This window comes from Macaca fascicularis, chromosome 12, assembly GCF_037993035.2.
Source record: "Macaca fascicularis isolate 582-1 chromosome 12, T2T-MFA8v1.1".
NCBI classification, from domain to species: Eukaryota; Metazoa; Chordata; class Mammalia; order Primates; family Cercopithecidae; genus Macaca; species Macaca fascicularis.
The window spans coordinates 70,704,824-70,719,159 of NC_088386.1; the positions used below are offsets into that span (position 1 = coordinate 70,704,824).

The window sequence follows — 14,336 nt, forward strand, 5'->3', positions numbered from 1 at the left end:
ACAGAAAAAGAGAGCGAGAGGGAGCGAGCGAGAGCGAGAGACAGAGCGAGTGAGAGAGAGAGAGAGAGAGAGTGTTTTAAGAGACAGAGTTTTGCTCTGTCACACAGGCTGGAGTGCAGTGGCATGATCATAGCTCACTGCAGCCTTGAAATCCTGGGCTCAAGTGATTTTCCCGCCTCAGCTTCCTAAGTAAGTAGCTGGGATTACAGGCAATGCTACCATGCCTGGCTAAAAGCTGAAATTTTCACTGGCGTTCAGAAGGAGGTCACTTGTTATGTCCTGATAATATAAACTAAACTACACCTAATGAACTAAGGCATTGTAAGGAACTTTAAATCTGCTCCAAGAATAATATAGAAGAGCAAAAAGAAGAAAATAAAAGTTACCTTGAATACTACCATTCAGAGATAACTACTGTTAACATTCCAGAGTACAAAGTCTAGTCTTGTCAATGTATGGTGATATATAACTTTATAAATTATAAAAACATGACACTATGAAAATGAAAGAAGAAAAAATATATAAATAGTATTATAACTTCCTCTAAAATGCAGTTATCTAAATTCTGCCATATAATTAAATAGTAATGTCATTAAATAGTAGATGTAATTTTTAATGGCTATATAGTACTCCACCATATAATTATTAATGGGCTTTTATCATCAATGAATATCTTTGGGACAAATCTTTGTGCAATATCTGTAATAATTTCCAGACGATGAACTTCTAGAAGTGAAACTGCTATATCAAAGCAAAGGCATATTTTAAGGCTTTTGATTTATATTACTAAACTGCCCTCCAAATATACAGTATTGATTTCTACTTTACCAGCAGAAAAAGACCTCATTTCTCAATACCAACACCAACAGTGGATACCATTAACATTTTTGTCATATTAGTAAAAAAACTAATTTTAAAGTTGCATATCTTGACACACTAATGAGGTTGAACTTTTTCATATATATAACAGTCATTTATACTTCTATGTAAAATGCCTCCTCTGCCCAGTCCCCGTTTTTTTTTTTCAAGATGAGGTCTTGCTCTGTCACCCAGGCTGGAGTGCAGTGGCATGATCATGGTTCACTACAGGCTCCACTTCTCAGGCTCGAGCAATCCTTCCACCTCAGCCTTGTGAATACCTGGAACTACAGGTGTACATCACCATCTCCAGCTACTTTTTATATTTTTTGTAGAGACAGGATCTCCCTATGTTTCCCAGGCTGATCTTGAACTTCTAGGCTCAAGCCATCCTCCTGCCTCAGCCTCCCAAAGTGCTAGGATTACAGGCATGAGGCACTGCACCTGACTCTTTACCCATTTTAAAAAAATAAAATGTTAAAATTCTTTCACTTGAATATAGGGTATAGGCTTTTTCTTATGACATGAATTTCTGATCAGACACCTTGTCGTTTTCCTAACATAGCCCTAACTATTCATTTTGTAAATAAGGAGACTGAGGTCTGACCTTATTCAAGGTCAAAAATGAGAAAAAAATATTTCTCCTGCTATTTTACAACGAACAACTATACAGAAATTTTATGTAAACCACTTTTAATAGTACAGAGAGGTTTTTAGAATTTCTAGAGTTATTAGGCTCATTATCAAATGGAATCACGTATTAAAAAATGCCAATAAGAAAACAGAATAATAAAGAAAAACATTTTAAGAAAAGATGAATAGAAGAAAATGGGAGAAATTAACAAGCAAAACGCATCTCCCAACTTAAAATTCACATAAAAGTTAAGCCACCAGAGAAAACAAATATAGAGCATCTGCACAGGAGGCAGCTCAGACAGGCTACCTGAGGGCAGCCTACTGCAGTGTCTGAGTCTAAGCAGAGTGAGAAAGATGTCCACTGGAGGATAGATGAGTTGAGGGTTGCGCTGGGAAGGAGGTGGTCAGCCCTGCATTTAATGTTGGAGTCTCAGATGGGTAACAAAAAAAGGGAAGGCAGCCTGATGTGAGCTGTCAGTGCCCAAGTGGGCTAAGGAGGCATGCACATAAAGTAAAGGATAGGAGTGGCACTAGTCCAGCATAGGGTGTCAGGACCCAAACAGGAAGACATCTACTTGATGGAGAGGAAAAGAGAGTGCCTGATGGCACCAGACAATTAATTATGTAAATAGATGGATATTGATCAAATAAGTAAATATATCAAGGATGTCCTATGTAAGAGTGAATTCATACTCCAGTTGAAGGGAATTATAAATATAGAATGAGCCTTGGTATTGGATGACATTTGAAGATATTGGTGGTAACTTATGGTTCTCAACATAAAGATACAGAAATGTAGATGTTAATGTGTATATGCATGCATATATGTTCATGTATGTCCCCAGCTGTGTCCACTGAGAGGGCCTGGGAACGCTGAAACCCCAATAAGCAATAAGCACACTTAGCATCCAGACTTTGGTGTGTGATACAGGTTGAATATGTTCCCGCCAAATCTCATGTTGAATTGTAATCTTCAATGTTGGAGGTAGGGCCTGGTGGGAGGTGTTGGGGCAGATCCCTCATGGCTCAGTGCTGTCCTCGCGATAGTGAATGAGTACCCGGGGGATCTGATTTTTTAAAAGTGTGTGCCCCCTGCAACTCTCTTCTTGCTTCTGCTCTCACCATGTTATGCGCCTGCTCCTGCTTTGCCTTCTGCCATGAGTAAATGCTCCCTGAGGCTTCCCAAGAAGCCAAGCAGATGCCAGCGCTACAGCCTGTGGAACCAGGAGCCAATTAAACCTCTTTTCTTTATAAATTACCCAGTCTCAGGTGTTTGTTTAGAGCAATGCAAGAATAGCCTAATACAGTGTATAAATACCATTCTCCACCAAAAGGGAGCTCAGCTCCTTGTAGAATTACCTGCTTCTAATTCAGCGGCACAGGATGGGTCTTGTAGTGGAAATAGAGAAGAAGGTCCTTCCTTACTTTCTGGCACAAGATATTCAAGAGCCATCCTGTACTGCTGCCAGATTTGGCCAGAAGGTAAGAAAGGACTTAAATCTGGGATAATTTGATGATCAAAATAAATAATGATAGTACTGGATCACATCGTGAATAAAGAGGGTTCTATGAACCCATACTGATATAAAGGAATAAACTGAACGTCTGATAAGAAACAGGATATTTATATCATCTCAAAGTATTATATCTCCCTATACAGCTTAATTACTAAGGGCAAAAGTAATTTACAGCACAAAAGCCTGGCAAACATCACCTTAATCAAGTGATGTGACTTAACCCCATTAGAAATAAGGAAAATAAAATTATGTCCCACTGATAGAATGTAGTAAGACACGGCATCACTTCTATAATAGTCATGCCAAAGATATAGAACCTGTATCTAATAATGAAGAAGTACTACATAACCCCAAATTGAGGTAAACTCTATAAAATAACTGGCATAATAATCTCCAAAAGCACCAAAGTCATTATATTCAAGGAAACATTAAGGAACTGTTTCTGATTTTAAAAGACCAATGCAACATAACAAGTAATTGCAACCTGAGATTCTAGACTGAATCCTTTTCCTATAAAGTACAATTAGGCCAGAACAACTGGAAGAACTTAAATGTGATCTGCAGATTAGATAGTAGCAATATACCAATGTTAACTTCCTGACTTTCGTGGACATATTGTGATTTTGTAAGAGAATGTCTTATTGTAGAACTCTTAAAGAGTTTTGAAGTAAAAAATGAAAAAGGAAAAAACTTACAGAAGGAGTTTAAGTTGTATGTAAATAATATGCACTGTAATAATTCATTATATAGCAGTCCTCCACTTACCTGCAGCTTCCCTTTCCATGGTTACAGTTACCCACAGTCAACAGCAGTCCAAAAATATTAAATGGAAAACTCCAGAAATAAACAATTCATAGGTTTTAAACTGTGTGCTGTTTTAAATAGAGTGATGAAATCGCATCTTCTTGCTCCATCCCACCCAAGATGTGAATCGTCGCTTTGTCAAGCACATCCAGGCTATATATGCTACCTGCTCATTACTTCATAGGAAAAAATATAGCATATATAGGGCTCAGTACTATCAACAGTCTCAGGCATCCACTGGGGCTCTTGGAACTTATCCTCCACAGATAAGGGGGGAGTACTGTATAACTATTTTATAATTAACATCATGCAGTTTGTAGCAGTAGTCATGAAAAAAACACTACAAGATATATTTATTCTCTAAGAACTCTCTGCTTGCTTTTTGTTTATAATTTTCATGCTATGACATATATCAAAGAATAGAAAAACTACATTCCATAATGCAAGGTTAAGAGCAAGTAAAATCATACTACAGTAGAACAATTTACAAATCTGAAGACTCAAAGGGTAATATTATATAATCATTTATTCTGTTAGCGTCTTGTTCCCTTTTTAAAATATGACATGTAGGTTAAGTCTAAGGAAGAGGAAGATGCTTTAGGCTGTAGTATCAATATTCCCACATCATTTTTAATTATATCACTGAAGTGATTCACACGATAAAATATTTTATTTTCCTACATCCCTATCAAAAACAAATGAGGAAAGCAATTCACTTCATAGAAAATAGTGCTATTATTAAATCAATCTACAGAAACGGGAGGGAGCAAGCATATTTCTGGTGACTGACTTTAGAAATATCCGGATTCTAAAATGTGAATTTGACTGATCTTCTATTTAGTTGGTTATAGAACTATAAATGTTGCAAACTCTTAACCTGTTAAGCATGTACTCAAGTTTCCAAACAAGTTTCTAAAATACAGGTAATACTAAATGTTATAGATAATATATAGCACTCCGAACATTTCCAACACAAATCATTTACTTCATAAAATTTATTTGGAAAACAATTCACTGCCTATTTTGTATCTAATATCATATTAAGAATAACAGTTGCTTGATGTTACCATGGTTTTTATGAAAATACATACACATTTTTTAAAAAAGAATAAGATATAGTCCCTGCCCTTAAAATCAGACTAGTAAGGAAGAAAAAAAGTGAAAATAGTAATTCAGTGATACATATAATAATAAAGACATGCTATGGGAACATAAAGAATAAACTGGAGCTGGTCATCTCTCCAAAGCATTCATATTCCCCTCTTAGAGAGCTTGATTTGCCAACAGTGCAGTAACAGGTAATCCTATATATCCATGATCCTGACATATCTGCCTCAGGTAAACTAGGGGAGATACTGATCAAGTTAAGCCAATCAGACTACCTCTTCAGGAAATCTGCAGAAAGCAAACAATCAGTGACACAGAGGTGAGCATGAGAGATTCAAGATCATATTTTAGGACCGGTAGACATTTTCTGTCATGTTCTTACTGACAAAAAAACTAATAAAAGCCAGAATGGAGCAGGCACAGAAAAACAGAGGTGAGAAATCACGCAGCCAAGAGGAAGGAAAATAGTTTCTGTGACACCCAACTATGTTTTGTGACTGGATCTGAGAGTCTTCAGTACCATTAGTATGAGTCTCACCCTCTTTTTACTTGAATTTATCTGATTGAGTTTCTATTCCCTAAATACCTAGTCTATCCTGGAGAGGGCCCTGAAATGCTACCAAAGGAAGTAATGCCTGAGTTGAGTTTTCTCAAAGCAAGAGGCATCAGCCATTCTGGGATATTTCATAAAGAGGAGACAGCATCTTGAGGCACAATAAAGCAGAGTCCACTGAGGAGTCTCTGAGACCCTCTGATAGCTGAAGCGTGGGATTGTAAATCAAAAATAAAATTCTACGCCCCCCAACCAATAGACCCTTCCCTTGGCCCAGGGCATTCCAGAGTTAACCCAAAAAACTAGTTAAGGCCATGATGGGAAGTGGAGGTCCTAGATGACTCACTATACCCTCCTCCCTTTGAAATTCAGGCATCCAACATTAATATCAACAGGGAGACCTTAAGATTGATAGAATGGACTCTTTAAGTCTGATAAGACGCATTTACAATCTATTCTCTTGCATGATAAAACCTTACTCTCTACAACCCCTTATCTTAACCCAGACATTCCTTTCTATTGATTCCAGGTCTTTAGATAGTAACTCTTTCAACCAACTGCTAATCAGAAAATCTTTGAATCCTATGAACTGGAGCACAGCACCCCACCCCGCAAACTTCCAGTTGTCTTACCTTTCTGGACCCAACCAATGCACATTTTAAATGTATTGATTGATGTCTTACGTCTCCCTGAAATGTATAAAACCAAGCTGTAGCCCAACCATCCTGGGCACATATTCTCAGGGTCTCCTGGGCTGTGTCATCAGCCACTTGCCACTCATATTTGGCTCCAAATAAATCTCTTCAAATATTTTAGAGTTTCACTCTTCTCATCAACAGGATAGAAGATTAAGAGAGTAAGACCAAAGAGACATCGAAATCTTGAAACGCCTTTAATATCATGGTAAAATGTTTGGATTCCACCCTTACTTGCCCTTCCACCATCCTTCTTTCCCTTCCCATTGCCCCAAGGTTATATAAACTATGGCCTTGGATCAAACTGCTGAGTTTTTCACACTTTAAAATTGTTAAAGGTGGGGGTGGGGACAAAGAAGACTATGCAATAGAGATCATATGTGGTTCCCACAAGGCCTAAAATATGTACAATCAGTCACCCACACCCCCGTTAAAGAAAAAGTTTGTCCAACTGTGTTGTAAGAAATTGAAACATTTTAAGTAGGTGAACTAAATCAAGAGGAGGATTTTTGCAAGATCACTAATAAAAGTGTAGAGGATGGATTAAAGAGGGCAGCACACTATGCATAAAATACTGGCAAAAAATAACAAAAATAAGAGGTAAATCTAAACAACAATAAGAAGAAAAAACAGAAAGAAAACTGGCACAAGCTACTGCTAAGTTCAAGGGAGAATAATGGTTTGAACTAAAGCAGTACTATCAAAATGACAGTAAAGGATCAGTTATGGAAAAAAAAATAGCTCACAGGATAGTCTCAAATGCTTAACATTGTTTCCAGACCCTTGCATGGACTGACCACTGCCTCCTAACCAGTCCTAGGCTTCCCCTTAATCTCTGGCTCTAGCTATGTAGGCTTCTAACCAGTCTCCTCCCTTATATCATCCATTTCCCATTCATCCATCCCTTTCTTAGTCAACACCACTAACTTCTGAGCTCCTTCCATCCACTACTCTGCTACCCTCAAATTTGGATCTCTCATTTACCCCATCGTTCAGTCAATAAACATTATTAAGCACATGCAATAAACATTATTGAGCACAAATAGTCTAGTAGGAATGTGCTAGACTTCAGGGTACGATGACACAGACACAGTTCCTGACCTCATGGAGCTTATATTTTATGATGACTGCTTCTAGTAAACTTGATAATTTAAGTTAGTCAAGCAGCTTAAAATTATTTAATGCAGGTATCAGAGAGTAAGAAAAAATTATCAAGTGTTATCACCCATTCCACTTTATACTTGCTTTAAAATTTTTTGCTTTTCAAATATACAAATGTATTAATAGATTTAAATTATTTTCCGAATTTTTGTCAAAATTAGAATAACTATACTTTTATGCATAGTTTTTCTTTTGATGTGAACCTCCAGATACAGGTGTGACAAAAAAGCCAATCTGCTTGTGTATTCTGATATATCTAACAAAGTCTATTACCATGTTTAGAAAGATTTTGTACACCAGACCACATTTATTAAATTGGCATTTTCCTTCCATATGTAGAAGCTACATCTCCAAACTGTAAATGGCTTGAGATTAAAAAAAAAATTCTACTTTACACTCTAATATCACCATTCTGTAGCTGGCACATAGTAGATACTCAATAAAGGTAGGTAGGAGGGATTGTATAACTTCCAATTAATGTTTCTGATCAGCATGAGACAACTGTGGTAACAAACTTAGTTGATATAATTCAATTAGAAAGCAAATAAATTTGACATTTTAGTTAGCTTGTACAGCCTTAGAGCGGGTAAACTTTTTGCCCAAAATATTTTTGAAAGATACAAAATACCTCAGATTAATTTCTATTATTATTCTTAGGAGAACTGAGACCTTCATACTGGAACCCTTTACTAAAGAGGGGTCCCTAGTCAGATAAATTTAGGAACCTCTATATGTTAAACAAAATTAAATATTTGACCTAAGTCTTCATTGTGCTTTTATATGCTGACATTCATTCTATCTCCAAAAAGACATTTCCAAATTTGCTAAATCTCAAAATCTTTTTTTACTAAACACTATCAATATGGTAGGACATTAGCATTCTGAAGACAACTGTCTGGAAACATCTACTAAATTCGGTAATATTTGAAAGATAATCACAAAATGAAAAGAATACTTTTATGTTAAAAAGCTTAAATCTCTTACCTTTCTAGCTGGTGGGCCATGAGCTTTATTTACTCTGCTTCCAGGAATGCCTTATCAAGTAAGCAGCTCTAATCAAGTAAGCAGTCCTTTCTCAAGTTTTCATCTAGTATCCTTAGGGAAAAAGAGAGGCAGAAAAGAGTCAACTTATTACCATGTGGGATCTAAATTAATAGCCTCTTGTATTTCAATTCCATAAAATTTTAAAAAATGTTTTCTTAATATTTCAAAAATGCATATAAATTTTGCCTTCCATTACATGTTCTTCAATATAAAACTTAAGGTTCTCTCTCCAAATTGTCAATGCTCCAGAAGATGTTTATCCTGTAGCCTCCCGTAACTCCTGGTATATTACCACTTATTAGAGGTATTACCACCTATTAGAGGTATCAAGTTTCGAGGATGGAAGTAGGGTAATGAAACCTTGGTGAAAGTAGAAAAATGAAAGAGGAGGAATCATAGATAACAGGTGAAATGTCAGTGCTGCATTTGAGCATCAAAATTTTTAGAGTAGAGATTAACAGTTTTTCTTGTGTCACTGCTGCACAATAAAATCCAGGGGACCCAGTCTATGCGCTTATTTGGAAAAAGCTTGACTTTTAAAAATATGTGTATCAGTTAGGATTAGATTCAGCCGTTAATGACAGAAAACTCAAAATAACAATGGCTTAAATGATTCAGAAGTTTACTTCTTTCACAAAAAAACATAGGCAATCCAGAACCATGATCACTTGGAACCAAGGGTCCTTATATTTTGTTGGTCTGACATCCTCAACATGTGGCTTCTCCTTCATGGTTTTAAAAATACTGTTCAAGTTCTAGCCATCACATCTGCTGAACCGACAGCAAGATGAGAAAAAGGAGATAAGCAATAGCCTCCCTTTAAGGAAAATTTTCAGAAATCTCACAGGAAACTTTTATTTACATTTCATGGTTTAGAACTTAGTCATATGACCATAGCTATCAGGGGGCTACGAAGTATGTCTTTTATTTCACCATATGCTTAAGAACTGGATCATCTACCAATAAGAAAAAAGAAGAGAAGGAATATTGGCAGACAATTAGTTGTTTCTGTCCTCATACTTATTTCATTCTAAAATGTAAGATGTCCGGATATCTCAGGGAGATGGCTTGGCAATCTACTAAAGAGAGTTTTCGAAAGCAGAAGTCCTGTCAGGAGCCAAAACTAACATTCATAAAGACTTCTTTAATATGTAAGGCCAATCTATAGGTGACAAAAGAAGAAAGGAAGAATATGAAGACTAGAATGACAATGTAAGAGCAAAGAAACTACCTAAATTGTTGTCGTTTGGAAAGGTAAACTCACATACTCAGTCTACAAAACTCAGAAACGACTGCTCAGAATCATTATGTAAGTAATGGTGTGGTCAAGGTGAGAATGAGTAAGAACCTGGCACAAAGCTCAGTTACCAACCGCATTAAGAAAAGGCACAATATTCAAAGAGAAAGACACTTTGCTCTACGTTATCTCAGTGCTGAGTTTCCATTACCAGGTCATATAAGTATTGGGAGATTTCCCTATTATGCAGAATGTTACAAAGAAGGGTTGCACTTAACTTTGAATTTACTGACACTTTCAAGATTGCTTGAAACATGTTTAAATGTTTAATATGTTTAAAACACTGTTGTATCAGAAACTAGAAACTCATTTCAACGCCGGCAACAAAATTGTTTTATATACAGGCTGTTCCTTAAGGGAAAAAGGACCCAAATAGGATATTTAGCCATACAAATGTAAAATAGGGACTGCAAAAATGGAGCAGCAATTCAAAGGATAAATGGCTCTGTGGGATACTGTAAAGGACCACATCTTCTTGGTAAAGATAAATTTCTGCAAATTGTTTCTTTCAGAGAAATGTTTATTTTTTAAGGTATGGCTTTAGGTTTTCCTATTTGTATAGAGATATTTGTGTTCTTATTTCAGCAGCTGCTCACAAAAGATCAGTTGCAAAAGTAGTTGCGGTTTTTGCCATTAATAATACCCTAAAAAACTGGAAGACAAACTGGTATTGTCATTTCAAGCAAAAGGAAATAAGACAGCCAGTTGTAACTGGCCTGTATAGCTTATATCTTAACACATGCAATGTTAAGATAATCACCCAGACTTTGAACATTAAAAATAACATCCTTTTTTGTAACTTGAAAGGCACAGATGTAAGGAGCCTCTCCTTTACCCCCACTACCCGACTTATTGTACAAGTATTTCTTATATAATCATGCATCACTTAAGAACAGGGATACATTCTGAGAAATGTGAAGGTAAGCCAAAACATCATTGTGCAAACTTCAGACTATACTCACACAAACCTTGATGATATAGCCTTTTGCTCCTAGGCTACAAACCTGTACAGGATGTTACGGTAATGAATACTGTTACCATTTGTAACAGAATGGTATTTGTGTATCTAAACACAGAAACAGTACAGTAAAAATATAGTATAAAAGATTTTAGGCCGGGTGCTGTGGCTCAAACCCGTAATCCCAACACTTTAGGAGGCCGAGGATGGTGGATCACAAGGTCAGGAGTTTGAGACCAGCCTGGCTAATATGGTGAAATCCCATCTCTACTAAAAACACAAAAAATTAGCCGGGTGTGGTGGCGGACGCCTGTAGTCCCAGTTACTCAGGAGGCTGAGGCAGAGGAGAATCACTTGAACCCAGGAGGCAGAGGTTGCAGTGAGTCGAGATCACACCATTGCATTCCAGCCTGGGCAACAGAGCAAGACTCCGTCTCAAAAAAAAAAAAAAAAAAAAAACCCACAGTACAGCTATACAAAAATATTTTCATCCTTATTCTAATAAGCTTTTTTCTATCTTAAAAATCTTTAGGCTGGGCGTGGTGACTCACATGTGTAATCCTACCACTTTGGGAAGCCGAGGTGGGAGGATCACATGAGGTCAGGAGTTCAAGACCAGCCTGACCAACAGGGAGAAACCTCATTTCTACTAAAAATACAAAATTAGGCGGGCATGGTGGCGCATGCCTGTAATCCCAGTTACTCAGCAGGCTGAGGCAGGAGAATCGCTTGAATCTGGGAGGCGATGGTTGCAGTGAGCCGAGACTGCACCATTACACTCCAGCCTAGGCAACAAGAGCGAAACTCTATCTCAAAATACAAAACAAAACAAAATTACTTTCACTTTAAAATTATTTTGTTAAGAACTAAAACACAGACACACACATTAGCCTAGGCCTATACAGGGTGAGGATCATCAGTGTCACTGTCTTCCACCTCCACATCTTGTCCCACTAGAAGGTCTTCAGGGGCAGTAACAAACATGGAGCTGTGATCACCAATGATAACAATGCCTTCTTGAGGAATACATCCTGAAGGACCTGCCTGAGGCTGTTTTAAAATAAACTTTTTTTTTTTTTTTAAAAAGTAAACGTACACTCCAAAATCATGATTAAAAAGTATATTTAAATAACATCATTGTTGATCAAGTATTATATACTGTACGTAATTGTGCTATTTTTTTCCTTAAGACAAATGCTATACTTTCATACAACTGGTAGCACAATAGGTTTGTTTACGCCATCACCACTATAAATATGAGTAATGTGTTATACTATATCATGATGGCTACCACATCTTATATGTGGTCTGCTGACTCAAAATGTTGTTATGCAGCAAAATGTTGTTATGGCTGTATTTAGATATCACTAACCTGCGGGCAGAATCTCTGCTGAAAGGTGCAAACACTGCTAATGGCAAATTTCCTGGTAAGAGCCAAATATTGTGCCAAGAAACAGGGCCCAAAAGGTAGGCATTAGTATGAGAAAAAAATTAATCCTCTCTTGGGCATGGACTCAAAAGAGTGTAACAGATGCAATGGCAATCCTGGGTGGTGGAGAGAAGTTGGCTTCCGTCCTTGTGGGAGGACAGGAGGTAGGCAGGAGGGGGACAGTCTTTCAAGGAGGCATTATGGGATACAGACAAAGTGGGGAATGTTTTACTAAAGGTATACACTAAGGCTTTCCAAGGGATATGTGAGCAAGACAAGTTTTAAGAAAATCAACTTCTGTATCTTCATCTTCCCTTTGTTTGCTTTCCCAAAGATGATCTGTCTGCTTTCCCAGAGTCCTCATTCTCCCACTTTTCACAAGAAATCCATACCTATCCCCATCCCAAATCTTATTAGAATGAGTTGCCCTAGGTCGTAGAAGCTTCCATGGAACAAAACAAATGGACAATTTAAAATAAGTGTGCCTTAAAACCTCCATTAATCAAGGCACCATTAACCCTCAAGCTTCTGGCTTTCCCTGTCTTACAAATATTTCTATTAAAGGCAAAGCATGGCTTTAAGAATCGGTGTTCTGCCTTGTGTTTAGGAATCCAGATATACTTTACTGTATAGTGTAATGACAGAAAGAATAACAATTTTCATTTAATGATTACCTCTTCCATTGTGGAAATACCATACAAAAATGCACTGTCCAGAGAGGGAGTTCCGAATGAAGAAATCAGTAAAAAATTTTGAAAAATTAAATGTATATTTGCTACAAACAAGTGATAGAGTCATTAATAAAGTATTTTAAAACGTTAAAATACATTGGATTCAAATAAAATTATGTTGGAGAAGTTGAAAGAAAATAAACAATTTAATAAGAAAAAGGGACACTGAAAACTTCTGTTAGATGAGTTAATTCAAGCTGGTTTTTTAAAACCAATGACAGCATCAAATCACCATGGTATTTAGGTACTTATAAAAGTGGTGTATCTGGAAAAAACAGAAATTATATTTTTTCAACAATTTCAATGATGAAAAATTGTAGGAATCAACTTCGAAATGTGCAAGGGTACAGAATTTATCAAGTTCCTTTACAGGAGTATATAAGCATACTAGGCAGAATGGCCCTCCAAAGACATCCATACCCTAATCCCTGGAACCTGTTAATAGGTTACTTTCCACCACAAAAGGAATTCTGCAGATGTAAAAAGACTACACACATCCTTGCTGGGCGTGGTGGCTCACACTTGTAATCCCAGCACTTTGGAAGGCCGAGGAAGGAGGATCACCTGAGGTCAGGAGTTCGAGACCAGCCTGGCCAACACAGTGAAATCCTGTCTCTACTAAAAATACAAAAATCAGCCGGGCATGGTGGCGGGTGCCTGTAATCCCAGCAACTCGGGAGGCTGAGGCAGGAAAATCACTTTAACCAGGGAGGCGGAGGTTGCAGTGAGCCGAGATCACGCCATTGCACTCCAGCCTGGGTGACAGAGCAAGACTCTGTCTCAAAAAAAAAAGAAAAAAAAAAGATTACAGATCCAAATAAGACAGATTCCTGGGTTACCCGGAATCTAATCAAGAGACCTCAAGAGCAGAGAACTTTCTCCACCTGGAGTCAGAGATTCAGCCAGAAAAAGAAGTCAGACAGGTTAGAAGCATGAGAAGGATTTGACCTGCCATTACTAGAGGAGGCCACATGGAAAGCACTTCAGCTCCCGGGAGAAAAGACCAGGCCTTGGCTCATAGCCAGGAAAGAAAGATGGACGAAAAGAAAGGAAAGACCTACTGAATTCAGCAAACCACCCAAAGTAACTTGGAAGTGGATTCTTCCCTAGAGACTCCAAAAAGGAATGCAGTTCTGCCAACACACTGATCTTGGCTTTGTAAGACCCTAAGCTGAGGATTCAGTTGAGTTCTCCTGGACTTCTGACCTACAAAAATTGTGAGACAATCAATCTTTGGTGGTAATGTATGAGGCAGGAACAGAAAATACAGTAAGAAGAGTTCTAAGGTACCAGGAAGATGGACTTGTGCCCCACGACTTCAAAAGCAGCACTACCTTATAGACACAGGGTATTTTTTTTTCTACTTTTGCAAAATTTTATATAAAACATTTTCATAAAACAGCATTTGTATAAAAATTCACACGAAATTTCTAAAGGGCATACAATTTCCAGCAATGTCCTGGGTTTCTGTTAAATTCAGTTTTCTAAAGATGCACTCAAATCAATGATTAAAATGCAGACATTATGCAATATTTCATTGTCTTTG

The 14,336-nt window shown here is 37.3% G+C and overlaps 1 protein-coding gene across 11 annotated transcripts in view; it reads right to left on the bottom strand.

The window, feature by feature from the left end:
• ATF2 (activating transcription factor 2) overlaps positions 1-14,336 on the bottom strand; it is a 91,645-nt gene that overhangs the window by 67,768 nt on the left and 9,541 nt on the right. For all 11 annotated transcript variants that reach the window (XR_012421247.1, XR_010579929.2, XM_074009490.1 and 8 more), the window contains exon 2: positions 8,316-8,426. Coding sequence is in view for 1 of the 11 variants with exons in the window: in XM_074009486.1 (XP_073865587.1) it covers positions 8,316-8,335 (20 nt within the window). In the remaining 10 variants the exon portion in view is untranslated. The remainder of the gene's footprint in view (positions 1-8,315; positions 8,427-14,336) is intronic.